This window comes from Brienomyrus brachyistius, unplaced genomic scaffold (genome assembly GCF_023856365.1).
Source record: "Brienomyrus brachyistius isolate T26 unplaced genomic scaffold, BBRACH_0.4 scaffold45, whole genome shotgun sequence".
NCBI classification, from domain to species: Eukaryota; Metazoa; Chordata; class Actinopteri; order Osteoglossiformes; family Mormyridae; genus Brienomyrus; species Brienomyrus brachyistius.
In genome coordinates this window covers 1451809-1479625 of record NW_026042320.1, presented here as the reverse complement: position 1 = coordinate 1479625, position 27817 = coordinate 1451809, and the positions used below count along the sequence as shown (strand labels likewise).

The following is a 27817-nucleotide window of genomic DNA, read 5'->3' as shown; positions in this document are numbered from 1 at the left end:
CCAAAGACATTGTACCTCTCTGAAAGGTAGAAACGTTTCACCGCTCGCCCAAGCAGCTTTGCATGTGCAAATGCACAACCCCTCACTCAACAGAGGTAGAGGCATTAGGCACAACCTGTCTCCAATTTAACCTGCGGCCCTCTCATCATTTGCCAAAACAAAAATTATTCCCAGGAAAAAAACAGACCCAATTCACACCTCCACCAGGTGGACCACCCTTAACGACCCACTCTATTGGAGTAGGAGGGACTGGTTACATCTACCCGCAACTCCCCCCCCCCACTTTGTTTCACTCAATGAGCCCCCTTATACTACTTACCCAGGAGGATAAATATGTGGACACTTACTACCTCCCTCAGTCTGAAGAAGCTGCTTGGATGAGCAGCGAAACGTTTCTAACTTTCAGAGAGAAGTCCAGTTGCCACGAGTCAACCACCAGAGAGTATGGTCTAAGGTTGCCTGGTCCTTCTGTTCCTCTGTGGTGAAGGGTACCTTAAGGGTACCTTCACCACATTGCCATTTGATACTGACACCTTCACATTGCCTGCTTCTAAATCGCCAATGATCAGTTCTTCCAATAATAATTTGTCCACCTTAGTTTCAACAATATCCAAATTTATAGCATTCGGCTGGATTTCACTGTTTATAACTTTTACTGCCACATCCACAATTTCCAATTCAAATGCTTTTTCAAAAGCCTTTTCTCTAGTTTCCTCCACTTCAACTTCTCCAATTTGTACTTGCACAATTTCAAAATTAAATTTACTTTGATCTAAATATTCGAGATCAAACTGGCAGAGGTCTACCAGCACAGCTCCTATCTTCAGACTGTCTTGATGGTTGTCTACAGGCTTTATGGAGATTGTCCTGTTATTTATCACAAAAGCCTCCAACCCATGTACATCTATCCCCTTATCCCTCCCAAGCTGGCTAGTGGGTGGAGTTACTTGGGAGCACTCCTCTTCATCACCCCAGCAGATGATCTCTTCCCACTTGTCCCAGGCTGCCCAATAAGCATCATCCGTCCAGCTAACTGCCTTGGCAATTCGCCTTCGGGAATGTGACTCAGTGGAACTGTCAGCCTGGTCAGAAGGTGATTCTGCTGGGGAGCACAGCTCTTTCTCATCTCCCCAGTCAATCACCTCTCCCCACTTGTCCCAAGTTGCCCAGTATCTGTCGTCGCTCCAGCAAACAGCTTTCTCCATTCGTCTGATTCTGAATGAGGAAAAACAACATACAGGCAATGCAATGGAGCTGTCAGTCACTCCTGACATGTGGACTACACTTCTGCACTGACCCACACCTTCCCAATCAACAACCGCATTACTGCACAGGCAGAGCTGCTATCTTTGGTCAGCTGGCTGGCGTGAGATTCTCAATTCCAGACAAGTCTGCACATTCATCTCCATATGTGTAACAGTCTTACTACCTTGTAAATAGTCTGGAGTGTTTGCAGACTACCCCAACACTTTTGATGCAGCTAATTTTAGGTTTATAATGGAACAAAACAGATTGACTACAAGACATCTTGAGTGAGGGTTGGCAACCCTGCATATGACACTAACTAACCTGCACATAAAATTTAAATATAATCCAAACAATATACGGAATTTTACACAAACATATTTCAATATACAGTCATACCTCGGCTCACGAACTTAGTTCCTGACCTGAAAAGTGCGTGACCTCAATCAATTTCTCCCATTTCAAATAATGTAAATATGTATTATGTTCAATATGTTTAAACCTCAGAAACGCTGCATTTTCTTCAATTTTTTATATTTTTCTGTGATCAAGAATCCATCCATCCATTTTCCAAACCGCTTATCCTACTGGGTTGCCTATCCCGGAAGCAATGGGCACGAGGCAGGGAAAAATCGAGGATGGGGGGGCCAGCCCATTGCAGGGCACACTCACACACCATTCACTCACACATGCACTCCTACGGGCAATTTAGCAAGTACCCGGAGGAAAGCCCACGACGACATGGGGAGAACGCGACCAAGAATATAGACTTAAATTAAAATAACCTTACTTGTAACAAATAATGCTGTTGGCACGTCGAACTGTCGGTGCAGCGGTAAGAAAATCGGGAGAAGACTAACAATAATAGAGGATTTATAAATGGAAAAATAAGTTCACACAACACGTTATTCACCATGAACTAGGACATATCGCCGTCTTTCTCTTTAGGTCACTCTATACATACATACATACATACATACACTTCGAGCACGCGCAGTACAACTCAACGCCCCCTACCGTACAATCAAATTATGACAGACTGTGCACATATAACTGAGAGCATACATTTACATTTACATGCTAACAAATGCTAAATTAAATAAAACATTAAAACTGAGCATACGCTGGTCGCTCGAAAGACGCCAAAACACGGAAAAGAACCACAAAACATCCCACCAAAAACTAAACAATCAACATTAAAAGACTGAGTAACAGTCAAATGCAGTAATTTCGAAAATATGATTTTTTTAATTATTATTATACTGGACATTTCTTCGCGTTTCGGGTGGTTCTTTGGGGAGCTTTCATTGGACCCTTTTCGGGACGTTTGTGGGTTCGCGGCCCGAAACACGGTTCGACAACCGGTACAAAACATTTTGGAACATTTGGTTCGTAACCCGATTTATTCGTGATCAGGACTGTTCGTGGGTCGAGGTACCACTGTACATACAAAGACAGATACTAAATAATAAGATAAGTTATACGATAAAATGGGAGCAGAAATGCAACGTACCTTGCCATCTTGGTGCAGAAAAGCAAGTGAAGCCGCATCTTTCAAACCGGTAGCTTCCCACGTGCGGAGGCATCAAATGTAACCAAGCAACAACATAACTAAATAATAACATCATAATACGTATAGTTGTTATATAATAATGACAGTTTTATAAGTTTTTTTATTTACTTTTAGAAGTAAATAAGAAAAAAAATTGTGTAAGAACTGCAAAGCAAGAATATAGTAGTAAGCATGAATCACACATTCAGCTCTGGATAATATCAGACAATGACTTAAAGACACGTGAAATGAACTGCACTCTTGGAGTCTGTCTCTCCCCAAAGCACTATGCACGGTAACTTGTTTAATATGGGAATTATAAAATGACACTTTGGTAACATTGCAAACTGTTGTATCGCGATACATAGCGATCAGTATGTCGAACTGTCACGCCCAGCTCGTACGATCCTCATGTGTGCCATGCCCCCCTGATTATCCACGTGTGCTTCCCCATTATACCCAGCTGTGTCCGATTATTTTCGCCCAGTCCTGTCTATTTCAGTCCATGTCTTGCTTTCGTTCCTGGTCGGTCATTGATGTTAGTTAGTCGATGTTCGTGCTTCGTCCCGTTTTAGTGCTAATAAATCCCAGTTTCCCCGTGTTCTGCCTGCCTGTTTCCTGTCCGTGCGATCGCGCTCGCAACCAGCCCGAAACCTGACATGAACAAGGTTATACATCACACAAGCTTCCCACAAGAACCTGTAATTAGACTAAACGCGTACCACACTGGGCCCGGCTGCCTTATACGGCAACCGAGCACGATCGCATCCTGCCCCCCTCCCCAGTTCTGCCCCCCCGTTGCACTTATTCGTCCGGACGCGAGCACGTTTTGTCATCAACCTGCAACTTTTTGTGAGAAAGAAACATAAGAAGCAAAGCTGTGTACCACAGTAGGGTAGAATTCATGGTTAATTTCGTGGCTTATTTGGGGCGGTTTTGAGTATGATGACACACACAGATTTGTCAAGTATACAAAGCAGAGGTTTTTATTTATTCGTGCTGCACGTATAGGAAGATCCACACTTTATCAAATATCTCAGGCAGACTGATGCTGCGCGGGATACCGGTGCCAAAAAGGTATTGCGGTACCGCATTTTTGAAAGCTGTTCGGTATTACATTACATTACATTTCTTCAGTACTTGTACTAATTACACTATTTTCGCTTCCGCTAACTATGGGATCATGACGATGGTCGTACTCTATATAGCAAAACCACTGCCGAAACTAAGTTATACACTAAGTTAGATCTGCACCCATCATGCTATATAAAATACTAAAACGTCAGCTAGTTAAGTATGATGTCCATAGCTTCACGTCAGTGATTTATGTCAGGGATATACATTGACGTCATCAAAGTTTGATGTTTGAATAATAAATAGATAATAAAGCATAATGTGCTGCGTGGGAAGTGTTTTATATGTGATCAGGTCATCAGAGCTGTATTATGGGATGTCACTAAGACAGGTAATGCTAATACTTAAAAGTAAATAGCATAATCATACAATGATAAGAAAGAGAATAAGGCAAAAACATTTCTTGAAATTTGGCCTGAGGGTGGCGCTAGAGTGATGGATGGATTGAACCCAAATTTGGTATGAATAGTTGGAACTGACCTCTATCGATGTGCCAAATTTCAAAAAAGTTGCCAATCAGCTCTATGGGCTGCCATAGACTCCCATGGCAAAAAGCATAATAATAGTGAAAACTACTAAAAACTATAGGTATCATAATAATAATAGACTGTCATCTCTAAATTGCTTAAAGTGTGTGAGTGAGTGCATTCCCTGCAATGGACTGACATCCCATCCAAAAGTATACCATTGTGTCCTATGCTACCTGGGATAAGCTCCAGGCCCTCGTCTCCAGGATATGCGGTACGAGGATGGATGAATAATAATCATGTTTATTTCAATTTCAATTATTGGCAAATATAAACATGTACCAAGGATAATAGCAATAAATACAGTATGCCAAAATAAATGCTAGAGGAGAATCCTGCAATTCCTGCCCCAGTCCTGGGTCTGGGGAGTTTATTCTCACTGAGATTGCATAGGATTCCTCTGGTTGCTGTTTTTCTCCTGTACACATGAAGTGCTACTTCTTCATTGCTCACATGTGAGCCAGTATGTGAGCCCTGATCCGGGCTACCATCCCGCCCAAGGCATTTCCTCTGTATGCTGCTTCCTGCAGCCCTGCAGTGGATAAAAGGAAAGGACAATGGTTTGTTGATTTATAGCACATATATTATTATATTTTATATTGTTCAAATATACATTACTCAGTAATAACTCAGTAACTACTCAAGTACAAATGATGAACAAATACAGTAACTGTTATGATTAAGAATGAACGCACGTGGGATCAGTATATAACTAATACTTTCTGGTTAATTAATAAATTAAGTAAGAGTGTACTACTTCAGGGGCGGCATGGTGGTGCTGTCTTGCACGGCTCGTACGATCCTCGTGTGTGCCACGCCCCCTGATTACCCACGTGTGCTTCCCTGGTCTTGCCCAGCTGTGTCCACTTATTTTCGCATAGTCTCGTCCATTTCAGTCCATGTCTTGCCTTAGTTTCTGGTCCGTCATTGATGGTAGTTAGTCTTATTGCTGTCTGCTCCGTCCCGATCCCGAATAAATCCCCGTTTTCCCCGTACTCCGCCTGCTTGCCTGCTTCCTGCCCGCTTGTCAGCCTGTGCGCACTACCCGCTTTAACCAGCGAACTCTGACAGATGCACTGGTTAGCACTGTTGCCTCACACCTCTGGGACCCGGGTTCGAGTCTCTGCCTGGGTCACATGTGTGTGGAGTTTGTTTGTTCTCCCCATGTCGTCGTGGGGTTTCCCCCCACAGTCCAAAAAACATGCTGAGGCTAACTTGAGTTGCTAAATTGCCCATAGGTGTGTGTGTGAGAGTGAATGGTGTGTGTGTGCCCTGCGACAGGCTGGCCCCTCATCCTGGGTTGTTCCCTGCCTTGTGCACATTGCTTCCGGGATAGGCTCCGGACCCCCCGCGACCCAGTAGGATTGGAAGCGGTTTGGAAAATAGATGGATGGATGTACTACTACATTATTTGTGCCCCCTCAAGTAAAGTGTTGCTCCTAACTCATCTGGTCTTTTTATATGTTGTTAAAACATACTGAATTAATCCCTGCAAGAAATTCTTTGAGTGGGTTAGAGAGAAAATGCAGGAGACTGAATCCAGGACCTCAGCTATATCTTTTTTAAGTGTTTACCTGTAAACAGTCAAGACTTAACTATATGGGCTCATACTAAAATTAAAAATTCATGGCAAAGTGTTACTCCATTTTGAACAATATGAGCAGAGTATGCACAACCTTTTTATGTGAGACACATCTATATGTACTATATATTTGTGCTTCCCCTAGACTTCCTGAGACCTTAAATAGTGTGACATTTGCAATAGCGAAAGCCTTCGTTTTAAAGATGACTTTTCATGTTTTCACTTGAAATCATGTGGAAAGATCACATCTCCACGCACAAAGCTCTTTCATATTTCCTGAGAGCCATATTTCATATTTGCTGGCGAGCTGTCTCAAAATTTTATCAGTTCTATTCCAGCCCCCTATAATGCCTCTGCAAAGACTGAATAAGATCCATCAAACGGTTATTGAATTATGGTCTTAGCAGGGTCAAGCATCAAAACTGCTGCTTTTTTCATTATCACTATGTGGCGCTGCTTCCATTTTGGGACTGTTTCAAAATTAAATCAGTTCTAGTTCCTCACCAATACCTGTACAAAGTTTGAAAAGGATTCGTCGAACGGTTTTTGAGTTATTGGCTTGCATGCCAAAGTATCTGCAGCGACAGGGGAACAGTGCTAAAACCAAAAGTATTCCCTGAAGGCCAGGGAATACCATCCATCCATCCATTTTCTAAACCGCTTATCCTACTGGGTCGCGGGGGGTCCGGAGCCTATCCCGGAATCAATGGGCACGAGGCAGGGAACAACCCAGGATGGTGGGCCAGCCCATCACAGGGCACACTCACACACCATTCACGCACACATGCACTCCTACGGGCAATTTAGCAACTCCAATTAGCCTGAAGGCCAGGGAATACAACAAAGGTAATTTATGCTTACAGATCTGAAATCAGCAGATCACATTTATGTACCATCATGTATGTTAAGTTCTTGTTGCTGTTAAGCGGAGAACTACTACACGGGAGAGAAGTATCCAGGCTGAAAAATATCTTCTGGAATTTTACTGAGGTCAGCATGTTATTGGCCCCAAAGTGGCATTCCCATATCAGTTGAAATATGCAATTGTCTGCATGCATAAACTTGCCTCTTACGCCATACTCCATGCTAGGAAATAGCTATGAAAAGATTGTCCTCGTACTCACCTCAATCTGGGAATACTATTGTTGTTAAATAGCTATGCATAAGATTACATTTGCCATGGCTGAGACTGAATCACTTTCAATCACTACATGATGGTTATTAGGCATTTAATTACTAGCGGCTGTCAGTGATTGTTAATTGCTGTATAGTAACTTGGGAGAATGACACTGTGGATGCTGGAGCAACCGATTCTGTGTGCAGACTCACCCCTTTAATACGATGACAGTGTAGTTCTGCTTTAGCGGGATGATTACTGTGCATCTGGTGACAAAGATTTACGATGGATAATTTAAAACCCAAATACTGGAATACTTTGCCAAACAGAATATCCTGATGAGCAAATTAATTTCATTATGAAACTTTAAAATAAAAGTTATTTTTGGTGATGGTAACTTTCAATTCCCCACGATTCCCCAGTTCCAGTCCTGCAGGCCTAGTCTGCACCCAGATTTTAATACTCAAACACCTTATTCAGCTCACCAGCCAATTGCCAGGTTTAGTAGGTGTATTTGACAGGTCCTTGCAAACTGGTTCTCCAGGACTGGAATTGGGGAAGCCTGATATATAACATTATATATTGTACAGGTCCTTCTCAAAAAATTAGCATATTGTGAAAAAGTTCATTATTTTCTGTAATGTACTGATAAACATTAGACTTTCATATATTTTAGATTCATTACACACAACTGAAGTAGTTCAAACCTTTTATTGTTTTAATAATGATGATTTCGGCAAACAGCTCATGAAAAAGTGCTCCAAAATCTCCTGATAGCTAGCTGCATTGACCCTGCCCTTGATAAAACACAGTGGACCAACACCAGCAGCTGACATGGCACCCCAGACCATCACTGACTGTGGGTACTTGATTTCCGAATGACATGCAAAATTTGCTTTCATCCGAAAAAAGTACTTTGGACCACTGAGCAACAGTCCAGTGCTGCTTCTCTGTAGCCCAGGTCAGGCGCTTCTGTCATTCGGAAATCAAAATTTTGGAGCACTTCATGCTTCCATCTGCTGAAAAGCTTTATGGAGATGAAGATTTCATTTTTCAGCACGACCTGGCACCTGCTCACAGTGCCAAAACCACTGGTAAATGGTTTACTGACCATGGTATTACTGTGCTCAATTGGCCTGCCAACTCTCCTGACCTGAACCCCATAGAGAATCTGTGGGATATTGTGAAGAGAAAGTTGAGAGACGCAAGACCCAACACTCTGGATGAGCTTAAGGCCGCTATTGAAGCATCCTGGACCTCCATAACACCTCAGCAGTGCCACAGGCTGATTGCCTCCATGCCACGCCGCATTGAAGTAGTCATTTCTGCAAAAGGATTCCCGACCAAGTATTGAGTGCATAACTGAACATAATTATTTGAAGGTTGACTTTTTTGGTATTGAAAACACTTTTCTTTTATTGGTCGGATGAAATATGCTAATTTTTTGAGATTTTGGGTTTTCATGAGCTGTATGCCAAAATCATCAATATTAAAACAATAAAAGGCTTGAACTACTTCAGTTGTGTGTAATGAATCTAAAATATATGAAAGTCTAATGTTTATCAGTACATTACAGAAAATAATGAACTTTTTCACAATATGCTAATGTTTTGAGAAGGACCTGTATAACCCCCCCACAGCCAGATGCCACTGTAACCAAATAATCAATGTTATTCACTTCACATGTTATGGCTGATCAGTGTATAACCTCTGTATCTCAGTTACGTTTCAGACTGTTTTGCTACATTGTGCAGATTAATATACTGTGTTTATAATACATTTCAAAATTTCCCAAAATTCAGCACATTGTCAGTTTCACTGGCCAACACACTGATCATTGTAACATCATCAAGTTCTTTAGCCAAATTAGGTGTGCTGGGCAATGGGAAACCTGACACTGCAGTACAGTGAATTATGCAGCTGCACTGGGAAAATGTAAAAACACATTTTACCTCCAAGGGCCACTGTTCTCCCACCTTTTTTCAGCAGTCTTACACGTCTGTAAACACATAAAATATGTTTGCACATATACTGTACTGATCCTGGGAGGATTAAGATGGCAAAAATATCAATTGGGCTGGTGACTGCACAATATTTTAGAAGCTAAATTATGAAATGTATGACTATATATATTACACAATGATAAGGTATAAATACAGAAAAAGCTACATACCGTTGGAGTGAAGCTGAAGTCCTTCTCTCTTCTAGACAATGGAATCAGTAGAAATTAAGTTTTGCCACGACATGAGAAGCCAGGAAAGTGAAGCAGAACATGAACAGGAACATTATTCAGCCTTGGCTGACTAGGTCTGTATTCCGGACATTACATTCATGATTTAATTTGACTGCAGGGGGCTTGAATAATTTTAACTTGCTTGCGGGTTCCCTATGTACAGTATGTATTACCTTTCCTGACCTTCGGAGGTCCTCCCTCCTGTTTCGGAGCATTTTTAAGGCTTTTTTCAGAATTTTCTGCTCTTTGCCGACGAGGCTGCAGGGCAACTCTGCTGTGACCTTGAAATTGCATTAAATATTCTGTTAAAACACTTTATTTGGTGTTTTACCTTGTGAATTGAAATTTTAAGCGCTCATTGTGCTTTATGTGGTAAAAAGGTAAAATAGAGAAATTAAACTATTTGATTAAAGACATTGATTCTAAACAATTTTATGAGGCTCAAACTTTGCTTATGACAGGGTTCCAGTCAATTTCCGCTCCCTTGCAGGCAGTGGTCCACATTTTTGATGCACCCAGGGATGATCTTACAGCAGCCTGGTGGAGATGTGTAGAAAAAAGAAAGATATTGTCACGATCACCGTGGAAAGTGGGCCATCGAGCGGGCTGGCGAGCGAGCGGGCAAAAAGAAGGCAGGCAGGTAGAAGGACCAGGCGGGAAGGCAGAATATGGGGCAAACTAGGGGTTTATTCGGGGTAAGGGCAGGACGGAACACAGGCATCGACAAACATCAATGACGGACCAGGGACACAGGCAAGACTTGGACTTAAGTACACAAGACTGGGCGAAAATAATCACACACAGCTGAGTACAATCAGGGAAGCACACGTGGATAATCAGGGGGCGTGGCACACAAGAGGATCGTACGAGCCGGGCGTGACAGATATCAGTTTTGCACCAAAAACGTTAGAATAGAGAGGAGTGCAGGTGGACATAGAATGAGCAGAATGAATGGTAGCAGTATTTCTGATGTGAGAACCACTTATTCTGCTGATTCTACTTCCACCTGCACTGTCTGTGTTCTAACAGCTCTGTCCACTTTAGTTTCTATTTCCAGGACTGTGTGATACTTACACTGAATCTCTTTTGTTCAGGTGTTGCCGCTGACTTCCCTGCTTATTTTTTAGGAAGTCTTCTGCTTCCACTCCAGACTGATTGAGGGAAAGATCATGAAACTAAATATGATATATTCAGTAAGCATGACTTGACAGCAGTATGTCTGTGAAACCACAAAAAACACAGAGCTTGCTAACAAACAGACAGTTTACTTGCCTTTAGTTTTAAAATGGAAATTAGGGATTTCCTCAGTCTGAGGTTTTTGGGGAACAAAAGGTAAACATCTTGTTCCCCAATGTCCACAAAATCATCCCCTGTCACACCTTGTTCTTCATGGTAAAACACAGAGAAAATAGATTAATCCACATAACTGTAACTATAAAACCCAAAATATTATGGCCACACAGAGGTTGAAAAAATAACAATGATTATGAATAAATTAATAATAAAACACCATAATATAATTAAGGCACGCAGAGTGAGCACATAGCAGGCATAGCAACAGTAAGTAAGGCGGACAAAGGGGCAACTGAGAAGACTGCATCAGCAAATTTAGCATATTTACCAAAAACACAACACTGATAGGAGTTATCAATCTAGCATTACCATATACAGTACAGTACTGTGCAAAAGTCTTAGGCAGTCCAAAGAAATGTTTAAAGCTGTTTATCTGGGTAGCAAGTGCACTTTGGCTTAGAACAAAAAATACAATTTTACATTAGAATGTGTGCAAATTAAGAGTAACACAATAAAAACTAGTAATAATTTCTTATGTTTTCTAAAAAGTTACTGATATCTAGTTGGATGGCTAGATGAACACCGCTTCAGTTCCCAAACTTCTCCTCAGGGGCACCTCAGTCGTTCCATGATTTTGTTAAATTTCCCCAACAGCTCAATTAAATAATTAGATATATTGGTTTAAAAAGTCAGTGAGAGATTGACTAACTGTATGAGGTCTGCTAGTGGTCAAGTCAAAAAATACATGGCTGCACTGGACGGTCGCTGCAAATACTAGGATGATTTTAGCAGAGGTTCTGAAATGGTGAAGCTGACACACTTTGACAGGCATCATATCATAGTTTTATACCAACACGAGGATAATCTAAACATCATTTTCTTTGCCTGCCTAAGACTTTTGCACAGTACTGTATATATATATTTAAGTCCTCAATCATGGCCTTACAATGGCTGAGGCTGGTCGGCCGAATGATGGGAGAACAACCATGTCCTCAACCATTCAAACATTTCATAGAGCCAGCAGGTATGTAATCCAACAATGTGCCCTGTACTGTAATATTGTCCTCTTACTGCAATGCTTCATATTACAGTATCCATTTGCATTTTATATTACACAGTGAGTTTTACTTTATACAGTTACATACTGGATGTATACTGTAGCACACATGTCGCGTCACTCATGGTCACACACACAGATTAACCTCCCCCCAAACCACAGGCAATACGCCAGGACAAGCAGTGTAGTACAATCTTTTATTAAACATGCAAGAGCAACCCCACTACTTAACACACAGGGGGGGAAACAGAATATCTAACACGACAAAGGGGGGGACATGCCCTACATACACACCTTTCCCTCTGAATACACCCCCATAGAATTAGCATTTCAATCTCCCAAATTCCTTCGAAAATGTTACTGCGATTGAGCATGTACATGAGCGACTGACTACAGACCAATACAATCCAAATCCAAAACACACATGGTAAATGTGCTTTTATGAGATGTGCTTTTATGGATACTTTTATGAGAACTGAAAGCGCTTTACAGTTCATGCCTCACATTCACCCATCCACACACCGGTGGCGGAGGCTGCCATGCAAGGCGCCAACCTGCACGCCGGGAGCAATTTGGGGTTCAGTGTCTTGCTCAAGGACAATTTGATGGGGTCAGGAGAAACCAGGACTCGAACCTGCAACTCTCCGGTTGCTAAACGATAGCACTACCTCCTGCGCCACCATCTTCCCCAAATGTAAGGAGAAGGAGGTTCCTCGGAGCTCCGAGATGTGTTTGGCTATAATAAATCTCAAATATAGCTATATGACATAGTTTTTCATAACACCAGCATTTATTTTTTAGGTTTGTCGAACTCCGTCAAAACAGTTGAATTAGAACGAGCCCATTATGTAACTGGAACCCCTCCCACATGTAAACACAGTGACGCGCTACAGCGTTGGTTTGTTGTCTGAGGCTATGATACTGACCACAAACACATTCTCAGATTTCACTGTACCAATCACAGCATATGCAGGCAGAAAAATGTTAGCAAAAAACATTCAGCATTAGATTCTAAAACCGTCTGTAATGTCTGTGTTTATCCAGTGGACCATAAACTAAAATATGCTTTTCTATTTCAGATTCTTTCAGATGTTTTAAAATAATAAATAAAAAAATCATAATAATTAAACCATGCATTACTGACTATCAGACAACTTCAACAAGTTACCAAATGGATGCAAAATCAAAGATATTCCTTTGCGCCTGGCACTAACCATGTACTCCTTCACAGTACTAAGCCATAGAAAGGTCCCCAATGAAACCCCTGCATTCCTGCATCGTAGATACTCTAATCTCAGCATTTATAAGATTCTATTTGTTTCTACTGTGCAAAATTATTTGTAACACAAATGTCTAAACTGGCATGAGAGACAGATTCAGCTCTTGTGAAGACTGGCATGTGAAACTGGAACAGGCACTGGATAAATTCAGTGCACATAAAGACAGGCAGTGCCACAGATTAGCACTGATGACATGGATTCAGAAGATCAATCCTGTTAATACTCAACCTTCAGATGAGCTGGAAAGAGCAGTAGCAAGTGAGGAAAAATCTTCTGAAGTTAAGTACTTGGCACGGCAAGGCCTGGCTTTTCGAGGTGTTGGTAAGGAGAGTGGGAATTTCAAGCAGCTTCTAATGCAAACAGCAGAGGGCCATGCAGAGCTGACCATGTGGCTGAAAGGCCACTTTGATTTCACCAGTGCTGTTTAACTGTAACGCCTGTTCCTGGGTTGCCCTCAGTCCTTGTTATTAGTTATGATTCTCACTGTCCTGCATTGTGTCTTGTTAGCTGTGAATTTAAGTGCCTGTTCTGCTTCTGTTCTTTGATGCTTCATTATAGCTGTATGTTGTATGTATGTATATAGTTCTCTAGTTGTGTTTATTCCACCATTTAGTTCATTCCTGGTCATTTGCTGTTTATTTTGGATCCATCCTGATCCTTTTGGTTTTGATGTGTGTGTTGTAAAAAACCCTATTTTCCACCCGTGTCATGCACTGCCGCAACCAGAAAAGGGCAGAAGATATGGCACAAAAACGGAAGAAGCCTAACTTTAAAAAGAACAAAAAACATCAAGACTCATCCAGCATGGGGTGGTGGGTTAACGAATAACACAAACAATCAAAGAATAAGCAAACAAATGAGAGAAAAGATGCAGAGATGACTGAGAAGCAGGGGATGACTGGAGAAAAGACGACAGGACCAGAAGACAGGAGGGATACAGGGAGAGCGGAGAAGACAGTATAACTGAAGAATGGGAGAAGAGGAGAGACCACAGAGGAAGGAGAACATAGATGACTGGAGGGGAGGGAATATAGGAGCAACAGAGAGAAGGAGGAAGGGCTGCGGAGGAGAAGACAGGATAAGAGGGCAAAATGTGAGCAGAGAAGGACAAACACCCCCACTGCCCAGCAAAGTGCACTTGTAAGTAAACCACAATTTTAGCCTTGGGCTCAATATCTGGACTTGTCTCTGTGTAGCGATGCATAGAATCCTTGACACTGGTTATGACTGTACTGTATTAGTCCTAAACCTGCCATTATAGTGTAAGGAGAAAAGATTTTTAAAAAATAAATCATTTTACAAACAGGTAGAGCGATGTAGCCCCAGGAGAAGTCCACCCCCCCAAAGCCCTGTTTGTTCCCTTCTAGCTACCAGATGAAACTCACAATGCACCCCAACGCCACCTAACTTCTCTTCCACATGATGCACCTTATTTACCCTTTGAATCCTGTCCATTATTGAGCGTTTTTCAATCCATTTGATTATAAGTTTATTACACTATATGTACATTAGTCAGCCACATATGCTGTACGGCTTTGTTTTCCGGACAGTCTGGGCTACTCAGATGTGTCATAATTCGATTTGTAAATGCTGACAGTCTTGATGTCATCCTTCTTATCAGGAAAAACTACTTGTGCATATAGATATTTCTCAATTTTTAGTTTCACCTAATATAAAAATTGGCAGGCAGTACAAATAGAATCTTATTATCTTATTATCTTTCCCAGAGCAGCCCTCGTCCCTGAACCTCCCGTCCTGCCTTCCCTGCCAGCCCCAGGATCTCTCGTCTCCCCTTCCCTTCGTCTCCATGTCCTGTGCCTGCCTGTTGGACTGGATCTCCCCGGCTACCGAATCTACCTTCTGTCCCCGACCATTCTTCTTGCCTGGCCCATTGAAAGCCTGTTACCTGCTCGATCTAATAAAGATCGCTCTGTTCCGCATTCCTGGGTCCGCGTTTCCCTGCCGAGGGTGTCCTAACAATTATGTCTCCAGTAATAATTTTCTGCTAATAGCATTAATTCTCTTATTTCGGTATCGGTGTACTGCATGTACATGTTATCACCATCAAAGAAAAAAACGCGTTATGACTTATCAGTCATTATTATTGTTTTTGTCGTTTATTTAATCGTGTAGCAATACTGCCACTTGTCATATTATTAATTGCGTATTTATATAATATTAACCAATGACCAATCTCTGTATCTTACTAGCATCTTTTGCGCATTTGTCTTTGTATCAGCCGTAGCAGTCTGCAGGGGGAATCGCAGAAGCTGGAGTTTCTTAGAGCGCTGCATGGGTTTGGACAAACCATAGGTATTGGTAATATTACTGGACAAAAATATATCGTTATTGGTGTCCACCAAAGTTTCCAGCACTAGCTACAAGAAATGGGATTGAATGCATTTGCTCGTTTTTATTTGTATTTATTTTTTAAAAAGTTTCTTACATTATATCCGTGCTTTTTAAAGGTTATATCTCAATTTTTCAAAAGTAAACACAAAAAGGATGACACTTAATGCCCCCACCCTATTTAGAACGTTAGCGTTCCATTACGTAAAAATGCAGTACTACGTCATGATGCACGGCTTATAAATAATCTGTTTGATAAGGGAGAAGCAAACACAAACGATTTGTGAGTGCATCGTACGTGTTGTAAGAGCAAGTGAAGCTGAAAGACATTGACAGTTAAGGTAAGGCCTCCCCTTCAAAATGTATACTTCACTTAGATCAAAGGTCTTAAAGTAAAAAAAACGCTGGGAGATGCTAAACTCCCGACCGCAAAACATGCAGACTGGCGGATGTCAATTGCGCTGGAATGACATTACAAGGTTTTAATTTTTCTCTGATATCGGCCGGCCAGATACAGTAATTTCTTTGAGACCCCTGAATTTAAATAATAATTAATTTTTACAATGATGGTGACCTATATAATGTGCCGATTTACTTGTGAAGTTGTTCAGCTGGTTGGCATGGCATTGATTACTGCTTTTTAAGAAAGTGCATGTAGTCTCACACTGTAGAAGTCCATTGCTCAGTTGTCAGCATGCTCAGCGTGTCGCCTGTGATGTGTCCTGCACAGCAGCAGGCTACATTGCGTTTAATGGACTAATACTTCTTCAACCCATTAAATGATTCCTTTCTCTCTCCCTGCCAGTGATGGCTCCCTCTATCAATCTCTTCACCTTCCTCGTCCTGTCCCTGGTGGGGGGCAGCTCTTCATGGGACGAAGCTTCGCCTTGCGGATCCGGCTCCATCCTGACAAGGCCCTACACGGCCTTGTGTGAGCTGGATGCGGTGTGGGGCTTGGTGGTGGTGGTGGCGCCGCTACTCCTGCTGCTCGCTGCCATATTTGGGCTCTGTGGCCTCAGCCTGGGATACATCGCTGAGCAGCAAGAGAGCCTCTGCTTCGCCCGGCGTGTCCTGAGGGGGGTGTTGCTTGCTGTCTGCAACACCTGCCTAGTGTTCCAGGGTCTGCGACTGCGCCGGTTGGGACAAGGTGCTCATAGCCCCAGCACAGGTCAACTGATGGGGCTGGCGGTGGCCTTGGCCGTGTTGGATCCGGAGTGGATCCTTCTAGCCACGATGTTCACGTGCCAGCCAGCCTGTGAATACCAGCCGCTGGACTTTGCGCTGGCCACCACGTATGTATTGGTCCTGCTCCTGGCAGCACTGGTGGGGGCGGCCTGCAGTCTGTGGAGGCAGCAGCCACGGTGGAGGTGCAGGACCACGTGGCTGCTCATAACCTGCCTGGCCTCAGTCCTGCTGTGGGTGGCCTGGATCACCTTCTGCCTGTATGGCAACGCGGCGCTTGGCCTGTCCCCAACATGGGACAACCGGGTACAGGCAGTGGTGCTGCTGGCACAGGCATGGCTGCTCATACTGCTGCACGCTGCTCCTGAGCTCCACGCCACCTTACGGCCCCCGTCCCGCATGAGAGAGGCCAGTTTAGAGGAGGGCCTTTCTCACGTGTAGTTTGGAGCAAACCGGGACTTCGTGTTCAGTGACAACAACTCAGGTATGGTACTTTGTTTTCGCTTCTTTGACCTACTCTGTGACTCTGTGTGTACTTGAGAGAGAGCATAGCCCTCGCTCTTTCCTCACATGGAGCCCCTACTGGAAGTCTGTGGAACAGCAGCATATAAACAAGGTCTATGGACCTTTCACTGTAACACAGATCTCACTTGAGCAGAGCTTAGGTACCATGGCTGCATGTGCCCCCCCCCTAACAATCCCCCCAAAAAAAAATGTGAAGTATGACTACTGCACTGCTGAAGGATGTTTACATGATCAATATCTGTCTCTCTCCTGCAGGTGTCCTCCCCAGCCCCCAGGAAACACTACATTTTAAATAAATTATATATATATATATATCATCATCTCTGGAAGTGGTGTGTTTTTTTACGGTTAAGAAGTTGAGAAACATTCAATGGTCATCATCATACCATATATCAGTAGCCCAGCCACTGGTCAGTTCCTTCACTCTACTGTTACAGACTTTCATAAAAACATTTTTTTAATGTGGGTGTTTTACCTGTGTGATATGCTTGCCTTTTGTACTTTATGAAGGACATAAAATAGAATTTAATTTTTACATTATATTACTCATACAACAGGCGGCATGGTCCTGCAGTGGTTAGCACTGTTGCCTCACACCTCTGGGACCCGGGTTCGAATCTCCGCCTGTGTCACATGTGTGTGGAGTTTGCATGTTCTCCCCATGTCGTCGTGGGGTTTCCTCCAGGTACTCCGGTTTCCCCCCACAGCCCAAAAACATGCTGAGGCTAATTGGAATTGCTAAATTGCCCATAGGTGTGCATGTGTGAGTGAATGGTGAGTGAGTGTGCCCTGCGATGGGCTGGCCCCCCATCCTGGGTTGTTCCCTGCTTCGTGCCCATTGCTTCTGGGATAGGCTCCGGACGCCCGTGACCCAGTAGGATAAGCGGTTTGGAAAATGGATGGATGGATGGATGATGATGATGACGATGATGATGCGTAACTTTCCTATGAGCCCCCCCCCCCCTCCACTTGTAACTGCCCTCAATCACGAACACAAGTTGATCTCTGATCACGGGCATTTATTCGCATATCCATCCGGTCAGGCATGCCATGAGAACTAGATAAAAAAAGCACATAAATCATAAAATTAATCGGCAAAAACACAGGCATCCTCCTAAAAATAACCAAAGACAAACAAGAATACAGCTCGCTCACGCCATTAACTTGCAAATTTGACATAAAATCTCATACCTCATTGGCCGTGATAATTCAAGAGGAGTTAAAGAAAGAAAACTTATGACTGCAGCTTATACAATAACTCCAATCTCCATGAATATTGACACTTATAAATTAAAACACTTTCTCTGCCGCATAACACGTCCCGCGTTTACCTGAGCGAAACGAAAATGTCACCAGCAAAACTGACCAGACCGCAACTCAAACGCCAGATTAGTTCCTCTATAGAAATACTAGAAAGCTCCTTACAAACGTATGCCTTTAATTATAATCATGTTAATTACTAAATTCTTCATTTAAATCAAATAATGCTACGGATTCAGTTATGTTTATATCATTCTTATATTTAAATTAATTAAATAAATTTAAAGCAGCATAACTGATCCTAACGGCAATTACACTCCTCCGTCTATTAGTTTTTAAGTTAGGGCACTGTCTTATTATTTAATTTAGGTTTACATTCATTCGGTTTACATGTGCAGCATTTAACAGACGCTTCTATACAAAATGACTTCAATTTCTTAACTACTATATAACGTGGTAACATCATCAAAATCACACTTTAGCTAGTTGATTTTTTAAAGACTGAACTGCACTTTAAAGTGTGACCAAGTGCTACTCTGTACTTCTGTACTACTGGTAGAATCTGGAGGCCGTTAGCTGGGAAAGATGAAAAGAATTAAGGTATGAACATTATGTAGTGAAGGCTTTGCAAATAAATCTGCCGATCAGCTGGCTGTCATGACTTTCACAGTCACAAATAATCCATGTTGTTGCACATTTAAAGCTATGCATAAGATTACATTTGCCATGGCTGAGACTGAATCACTTTCAATCACTACATGATGGTTATTAGGCATTTAATTACTAGCGGCTGTCAGTGATTGTTAATTGCTGTATAGTAACTTGGGAGAATGACACTGTGGATGCTGGAGCAACCGATGCTGTGTGCAGACTCACCCCTTTAATACGATGACAGTGTAGTTCTGCTTTAGCGGGATGATTACTGTGCATCTGGTGACAAAGATTTACGATGGATAATTTAAAACCCAAGTACTGGAATACTTTGCCAAACAGAACATCCTGATGAGCAAATTAATTTCATTATGAAACTTTAAAATAAAAGTTATTTTTGGTGATGGTAACTTTCAATTCCCCACGATTCCCCAGTTCCAGTCCTGCAGGCCTAGTCTGCACCCAGATTTTAATACTCAAACACCTTATTCAGCTCACCAGCCAATTGCCAGGTTTAGTAGGTGTATTTGACAGGTCCTTGCAAACTGGTTCTCCAGGACTGGAATTGGGGAACCCTGATATATAGCATTATATACTGTATATAAAAAAATTTAATCATAATTGTGGGGTGTATTTTTCTAAATCAGATTTTCAGGAACTGGACTGATGTTTTTGTTTGTGTCATTTTTTTTTTTAAATATATGTATCATACTACTGTGTTTATTTCTCCCACAGTAAAATAAAGGACATTCTTTTTTGTCAAGAAGAGCAAATAAAGCTGAACAATGCATCATTGAAGTAATATAGTTTGTCCGTTTTATCAGTACAGATGCAACTTAATTGTGAAGTTGGACTTTACTTAGGAATACCATTTCTATGCTGTTATACTCGTATGGGTCATTTGTCTTTGTTGTGTAGCTGTTAATTGTCTCCAAATATCATAAACTCTACTTCAGAGAAAATGAAGCTCTGATAACAGTGTGTGAATTGCATGTTTGTGGTGTTCTGCTTTCCATGTACAGTTGAAGTGCTTTTCATACATTTGTTATTAATTCATTTTGGGTAACTTGGGAAATTCATGTTTAAAATCAGTTTTTTAAACAAGCCTGGCTCTGAGCACATAACATTTTGCATTTATACATTTATAGTGTCACTTGTTTGCATTTTTTTCCCCTTATATAACATGTGGTAACATCATCAAAACCGCACTTTAGCTAGTTGATTTTTTAAAGACTGAACTGCACTTTAAAGTGTGACCAAGTGCTACTCTGTACTTCTGTACTACTGGTAGAATCTGGAGGCCATTAGCTGGGAAAGATGAAAAGAATTGAGGTATGAACATTATGTAGTGAAGGCTTTGCAAATAAATTTGCCGATCAGCTGGCTGTCATGACTTTCACAGTCACAAATAATCCATGTTGTTGCACATTTAAAAACGATGTCTATGAATAGATATGAAGGTGATCAAAAGGCTACAAAAAACACTGACAAATCCTGACAATCCCCAGTCATAGCAACTACTTTTGAAAGGCCAATACATCAAAATGTATTAGAAAAAATATTGTAGGTCAATGAAACGTGTCCCACCCCAGTGGTTAAATGACACAGAATTTGATGCACTCCCCAAAGGTGTGGCCCCAAGTAAAAATACCAAGTTTGGCCTCAAACGACCAAAGAATTGCTGAGATATGTTAATACACAGTGATTGGCGGCATCACCATCAAAATCATTTGAATGTGATGGACAAATCGCTTTGCAAGTCAAAAGTTCCTCAGGTTTCACTTATGAGGCTGGGTACTAAGACTATCCATCCATTCATTTTCTTAACCGCTTATCCCACTGGGTCGCGAGGGGTCCAGGGCCTATCCTGGAAGCAATGGGCACGAGGCAGGGAACAACCCAGGATGGGGGGCCAGCCCATAGCAGGGCACACTCACACACCATTCACGCTCACACGCACACCTACGGGCAATTTAGCAAGTCCAATTAGGCTCAGCATGTATTTGGACTGTGGGAGGAAACCGGAGTACCTGGAGGAAACCCCATGATGACATGGGGAGAACATGCAAACTCCACACACACGTAACCCAGGTGGAGACTCGAACCCGGGTCCCAGAGGTGTGAGGCAACAGTGCTGACCACTGCACCACCATGCCGCCCCCCTAGGTCAATCCATTCAACAGTTATTAGCCACAAGGCATGTTTACTTATTGCAACACCACCTAGTGGTGGAATGACACTATTTTTGTTCTTATTCCTCAGAATTGGGCCCCAAGTCCAGTCACCAAATCAATTTTATCCAATCAAAGTTTTGTTGAGATATGGCCACACATCCTGTTCAGTGGCTTTGTCATCAAATTCATTGGATGATAGTGGCCATAGCATCTGACTTTTAGTAACTTTTGGTCACAATCCCTTCTAGATGATGCACCCCAAATTTGATGATGATTTGATCAACAGCCTAGGTTTCCAAAAAACTTTTTTTTCAGGAAAATTCAAAATGACAATATGACAGACTTAATTAATGAGTGCAATCGAAGTTAGACAAGCCATGGCTTTAAACACACCAAAGATCATAATCCCAGGCTTAAGAATTCAGAATTTACATGCAGAAACATATCTTGAAATTTGACCTGATGGTGTTGCTACAGGAATGAATGGATTAAACCCAAATTTGGTGAGCCAGTATTTTGGATGGGCCTCTGACAGGGTGCCAAATTACAAAGTAGAAGATTGGACAAAATTTTTGGCCTGTGCAAAATAAATAGGTTTTCTGAAAAATTCAGAATGACAGAAAATCCAATAAGGAAATTAACGGCAATGGATGAATTTGAATGGGGATGAGCAAAGGATTCAGAGGAATGAAAGATCACAAATCTAGGCCAAGGGGTGTTAACATACTTCATATATCAAGTATAATACCCGTAAGAAATGAGTTTATTATAAGAATGTCCGCTAAAGTCAGCTAAAACTGCTTAATTTCATTCTTTTTAGCTTTGCTCTTACTTTAGCTGAGTATTTTGTTCACCCTGGTGCTTGTTGGTAATACCCCAGTGAGTACAGTGCACGCCCCCTCCCCCAAACAGATTCTTCCCAAAAAAACTTTCTTCACGAGGGAAAGATTTGGGATCCATTTAGCCTTTATTTATTTCTAATAGAGTATAAACGACTCACATATTTTAATTAATTACTTACATTCAGTGCTGTGTGTGGTTGTGCATTGACTTTAATAGGAAGGAGTGTCTGCAGGTTTTCTGCCACACACAGGTACCAGCCCGTGTCCTTCCTCTCCAGTCGCCTCATTGTGACGCTGAGCACTTTATTAGCTCTTTCATCACTGAGCTCCACAGGCCTCCCATCCAAACTCCCAGAATTCTCTACACAGGAGCCCCTGCCCATCCTACACCACATCATGTCAATGTAAATGTCAGTATAGTGACACTGAATACTGACAGTGTCTCCTTTCATAGGCGTCACCTCCTGTTTGTCCACAAGCTGCCCTGGAGATCCTGAAGACACAAATCAGAAACAAAGGAAGCACTAACGTTTGCATAACAGTAAGATATTCTCACTATGATTATGAACCAGTAACAAGATGTTTATATCGTCTTTCTGTACATTTTATGCATATCTATAGCTAAGCTATGACATTTGTCATATTACTTATCATACTTAACACGGGGGCAGCATGGTGGCGCAGTGGTTTGCCCTGCTGCCTTACAGCAAGAAGGTCCTGTGTTCAATCCCAAGTCCTTTCTGCGTGGAGTTTGCACGCTCTCCCTCTGTTTGTCTGAGTTTTCACCAGGCGCTGTAGTTTCCTCCCACGGTCCCAAAGCATTCAAGAGGGGTTGAATGGTGAGTCTAAATTGGTCCTGTAGTTGTGTGTGCACCCTGTGGTGTGTTGGTGATTCCCCAGGGTTGGTTCCCACTTGTGCCCAGTGTTCTTGGGATAGGTTCCAGTCCCCAGGCAACCCCAGTTGGAATTAAGTGGCTTCAGAAAATGGATGGATGGATACTTAACCCCCTGTAGAAGCCCATGTAAACTGATATGGTTACTTTTTCCACGCTACATTTATCATATTGGGAAAAATTTAAATGCATAGCAGCGGCCCTTCTACCTCCGACGAGCTAAAAGGTGTGGCACAAGTCCCCTTATCCTCAGGACACTTTATAACTGTGTCATCAAGAGCATCCTAACTGGATGCGTCGCCGGCTGGTATGATAGCCACACCACCTACACCAGCAAAGCTCTCCAAGTAGCAGCACGGTGTGGGGAATATCATTATGAGATGAGCTTCCTGTCAGGGTCAGCTCCTGTTGTCCCAGTCTTGCATCCATAGCTTCTGGCTTTGACCTTGAATAGGATAAGTGCTACAGCCAATGGATGGATATTCCATACTTACATGCACTTCACACATTAATGTCAAATGAGAGTATAATTTTCTTTACATACACTGTTAAGTATTAACATGGTCTATATGAGTAATTATGTAACTAATATTAAATAAATTTAAAGAATATATACCATGCAGTGTTGGCCTCCCATCTGCAGGGTAGGCCACACGAATCCCAGCCATAGTCTGTGCCTATGTGTATAGACTTTGCATGTCCTGAATATGTCACATTAGACATGGATTGATATCAGGCTTGGTACTTCATGATTAAAGCTAAATCAATAACGTAAAACATTCCCATTTAAATATTCAATTGCTTGGAAAAAGGCCTATTTACCAATTAAACCCGTAGCAATAGCACATAAATCCATTAAATACACAGATTAAGATTAATTTGGTCTCAGATGTTAGAAAACCTCATGAATAATACACTGACATTAGGTCTATATATTTGTGTGTTTTTTTCCCATTAGCCTAGCCTACTTTTTGTCTCTGGGGAAAAGGATACGAATGAACTCGCATGTACGCTAAACATGACTTTATACACAAACACGGAATGTAGTGTCCAGTGTTCAAACTCATTGATTTCAGGTCATTTTCACCTGTTGAAATGATTGAAGACAACAAAAAGATCATTTAAAGCATAAATGCATTTATTTTCTAATTAGATGTCAGCAAAACATTAAACATTTGTATGTAGTAATTGCAAGAAAACAAAAAGAAAACAAAATGTACCATTTTCAGTTTCTGGTACTGTGACATAACACTGATATCAGCGCATTTAACAACGTTACACATGACAGGCTAAACTATTCCTTCTAAGCTAGATATCCTAAACTCAGTACGTCCAAACAAAAGCAAAAACAGAAATACTGTCACAGGTCCAGGGTGGATTGAGAGCGACAGCGTGTCATGGAGCAAGCAGAAACAGAGAGTGGACGACTCACTCAGGGATTCAAAGGAGGAAAGGGGAAAAACACTAGAGACACTAATAAAAACAAAAGCAGACCACGAGGGGTCAAAAACAAGACAAGGAACAACAGTAATCGAATAAGAAATCGGTCGGTGGGTCACAAGCTTTTTTTTTTTTTCCCTCCACCACCCCCCCTCTGCGGAGGACCACTTTATTGTGCCCGAGATGTTATTTCAGGTGGAGTCTAGGACCCAACCTGACACGTGTGTATAGACAAACAGGCACACACATATACAAGCATACGTTCCCACCCTCATGCAGACATAAACAAATATTTACACATTCACCCAACATTTAGACACACAGAAATGAACGCTGTACACATACTCTCACTCCCCATATATACTCTATGTGGACCCCTATTTTTCCTCTGGCGAGGAGACCAGAAGATCACCCCGGACCCCGCAGTAGCCGAGAAGCCCACCAGCCCAGACCCCGACCAGACGGCCAGCTCTTCCTCTCAGCCCCAAGGCAGCAGCACCACCGGGCCCCACAGAGCACAAGGCACCCCACCGGACCCCACTACAAAGGAAAAGCTACCCCCGCCCCAGCATTCAGTCAACTCCCAGACTGCACAAGACAAAAAAGACATCCAAAGACATTGTACCTCTCTGAAAGGTAGAAACGTTTCACCGCTCGTCCAAGCAGCTTTGCATGTGCATCAACAGAGGTAGAGGCATTAGGCACAACCTGTCTCCAATTTAACCTGCGGCCCTCTCATCATTTGCCAAAACAAAAATAATTCCCAGGAAAAAAACAGACCCAATTCACACCTCCACCAGGTGGACCACCCTTAACGACCCACTCTATTGGAGTAGGAGGGACTGGTTACATCTACCCGCAACTCCCCCCCCCACTTTGTTTCACTCAACGAGCCCCCTTAGACTACTTACCCAGGAGGATAAATATGTGGACACTTACTACCTCCCTCAGTCTGAAGAAGCTGATTGGATGAGCAGCGAAATGTTTCTAACTTTCAGAGACAAGTCCAGTTGCCACGAGTCAACCACCAGAGAGTATGGTCTAAGGTTGCCTGGTTCTTCTGTTCCTCTGTGGTGAAGGGTACCTTAAGGGTACCTTCACCACATTGCCATTTGACACTGACACCTTCACATTGCCTGCTTCTAAATCGCCAACGATCAGTTCTTCCAATAATAATTTGTCCACCTTAGTTTCAACAATATCCAAATTTATAGCATTCAGCTGGAATTCACTGTTTATAACTTCTACTGCCACATCCACAATTTCCAATTCAAATGCTTTTTCAAAAGCCTTTTCTCTAGTCTCCTCCACTTTGACTTCTCCAATTTGTACTTGTACAATTTCAAAATCAAATTTACTTTGATCTAAATATTCGAGATCAAACTGGCAGAGGTCTACCAGCACAGCTCCTATCTTCAGACTGTCTTGATGGTTGTCTACAGGCTTTATGGAGATTGTCCTGTTATTCATCACAAAAGCCTCCAACCCATGTACATCTATCCCCTTATCCCTCCCAAGCTGGCTAGTGGGTGGAGTTACTTGGGAGCACTCCTCTTCATCACCCCAGCAGATGATCTCTTCCCACTTGTCCCAGGCTGCCCAATAAGCATCATCCGTCCAGCTAACTGCCTTGGCAATTCGCCTTCGGGAATGTGACTCAGTGGAACTGTCAGCCTGGTCAGAAGGTGATTCTGCTGGGGAGCACAGCTCTTTCTCATCTCCCCAGTCAATCACCTCTCCCCACTTGTCCCAAGTTGCCCAGTATCTGTCGTCGCTCCAGCAAACAGCTTTCTCTATTCGTCTGATTCTGAATGAGGAAAAACAACATACAGGCAATGCAATGGAGCTGTCAGTCACTCCTGACATGTGGACTACACTTCTGCACTGACCCACACCTTCCCAATCAACAACCGCATTACTGCATAGGCAGAGCTGCTATCTTTGGTCAGCTGGCTGGCGTGAGATTCTCAATTCCAGACAAGTCTGCACATTCATCTCCATATGTGTAACAGTCTTACTACCTTGTAAATAGTCTGGAGGGTTTGCAGACTACCCCAACACTTTTGATGCAGCTAATTTTAGGTTTATAATGGAACAAAACAGATTGACTACAAGACATCTTGAGTGAGGGTTGGCAACCCTGCATATGACACTAACTAACCTGCACATAAAATTTAAATATAATCCAAACAATATACTGAATTTTACACAAACATATTTCAATATACAGTCATACCTCGGCTCATGAACTTAGTTCCTGACCTGAAAAGTGCGTGACCTCAATCAATTTCTCCCATTTCAAATAATGTAAATATGTATTATGTTCAATATGTTTAAACCTCAGAAACGCTGCATTTTCTTCATTTTTTTATATTTTTCTGTGATCAAGAATCCATCCATCCATTTTCCAAACCACTTATCCTACTGGGTTGCCTATCCCGGAAGCAATAGGCACGAGGCAGGGAAAAATCGAGGATGGGAGGGCAGCCCATTGCAGGGCACACTCACACACCATTCACTCACACATGCACTCCTACGGGCAATTTAGGTGGTACCCGGAGGAAAGCCCACGACGACATGGGGAGAACGCGACCAAGAATATAGACTTAAATTAAAATAACCTTACTTGTAACAAATAATGCTGTTGGCACGTCAAACTGTCGGTGCAGCGGTAAGAAAATCGGGAGAAGACTAACAATAATAGAGGATTTATAAATGGAAAAATAAGTTCACACAACACGTTATTCACCATGAACTAGGACATATCGCCGTCTTTCTGTTTAGGTCACTCTATACATACATATATACATTTCGAGCACGCGCAGTACAACTCAACACCCCCTACCGTACAATCAAATTATGACAGACTGTGCACATATAACTGAGAGCATACATTTACATTTACATGCTAACAAATGCTAAATTAAATAAAACATTAAAACTGAGCATACGCTGGTCGCTCGAAACACGCCAAAACACGGAAAAGAACCACAAAACATCCCCCCAAAACACTAAACAATCAACATTAAAAGACTGAGTAACAGTCAAATGCAGTAATTTCGAAAATATGATTTTTAAAAAAATTATTATTATACTGGACATTTCTTCGCGTTTCGGGTGGTTCTTTGGGGAGCTTTCATTGGACCCTTTTGGGGACTTTTGTGTGTTCGCGGCCCGAAACACGGTTCGACAACCGGTACAAAACATTTTGGAACATCTGGTTCGTAACCCGATTTATTCATGATCAGGACTGTTCGTGGGTCGAGGTACCACTGTACATACAAAGACAGATACTAAATAATAAGATAAGTTATACGATAAAATGGGAGCAGAAATGCAACGTACCTTGCCATCTTGGTGCAGAAAAGCAAGTGAAGCCGCGTCTTTCAAACCGGTAGCTTCCCACGTGCGGAGGCATCAAATGTAACCAAGCAACAACATAACTAAATAATAACATCATAATACGTATAGTTGTTATATA

The 27817-nt window shown here is 42.2% G+C and overlaps 1 protein-coding gene, 1 long non-coding RNA gene and 1 pseudogene across 6 annotated transcripts; 1 reads left to right on the top strand and 2 right to left on the bottom strand.

Annotated features, from left to right (window-relative positions):
• LOC125723040 (cytohesin-1-like) overlaps nucleotides 1-27817 on the bottom strand; it is a 458952-nt pseudogene that overhangs the window by 303201 nt on the left and 127934 nt on the right.
• Nucleotides 55-27817, bottom strand: LOC125723069 (uncharacterized). 5 transcript variants are annotated; one of them, XR_007386719.1, is made up of 3 exons: nucleotides 27682-27814; nucleotides 25279-26143; nucleotides 55-350 (listed from the first exon to the last, which is right to left on the bottom strand). XR_007386719.1 is itself a non-coding variant. In XM_048999513.1 (3 exons), the coding sequence occupies exons 1-3, from the start codon at nucleotides 27687-27689 to the stop codon at nucleotides 450-452; spliced, it is 774 nt and encodes a 257-aa protein (XP_048855470.1). In that variant the 5' UTR covers nucleotides 27690-27817; the 3' UTR covers nucleotides 55-449. The 5 variants fall into 5 exon arrangements, 4 of the variants coding, with proteins under 4 accessions (XP_048855470.1, XP_048855471.1, XP_048855469.1 ...); XM_048999513.1 differs by having other exon boundaries at nucleotides 55-533; nucleotides 25462-26143; nucleotides 27682-27817; XM_048999514.1 differs by having other exon boundaries at nucleotides 55-503; nucleotides 25432-26143; nucleotides 27682-27816.
• LOC125723092 (uncharacterized) lies at nucleotides 16709-17393 on the top strand. The gene is made up of 2 exons (XR_007386737.1): nucleotides 16709-17035; nucleotides 17332-17393. It is a non-coding gene; the product is annotated as an uncharacterized LOC125723092 (long non-coding RNA).

Excerpts from the sequence above, each read along its gene's own strand:
- LOC125723069 (XM_048999511.1), bottom strand. The coding sequence starts at position 2,796 with ATGCGGCTTCACTTGCTTTTCTGCACCAAGATGGCAAG. Across the intron at positions 1,216-2,758 it reads TTCTGCACCAAGATGGCAAG|AATCAGACGAATGGAGAAAG; the intron begins GTACGTTGCATT and ends TTCCTCATTCAG.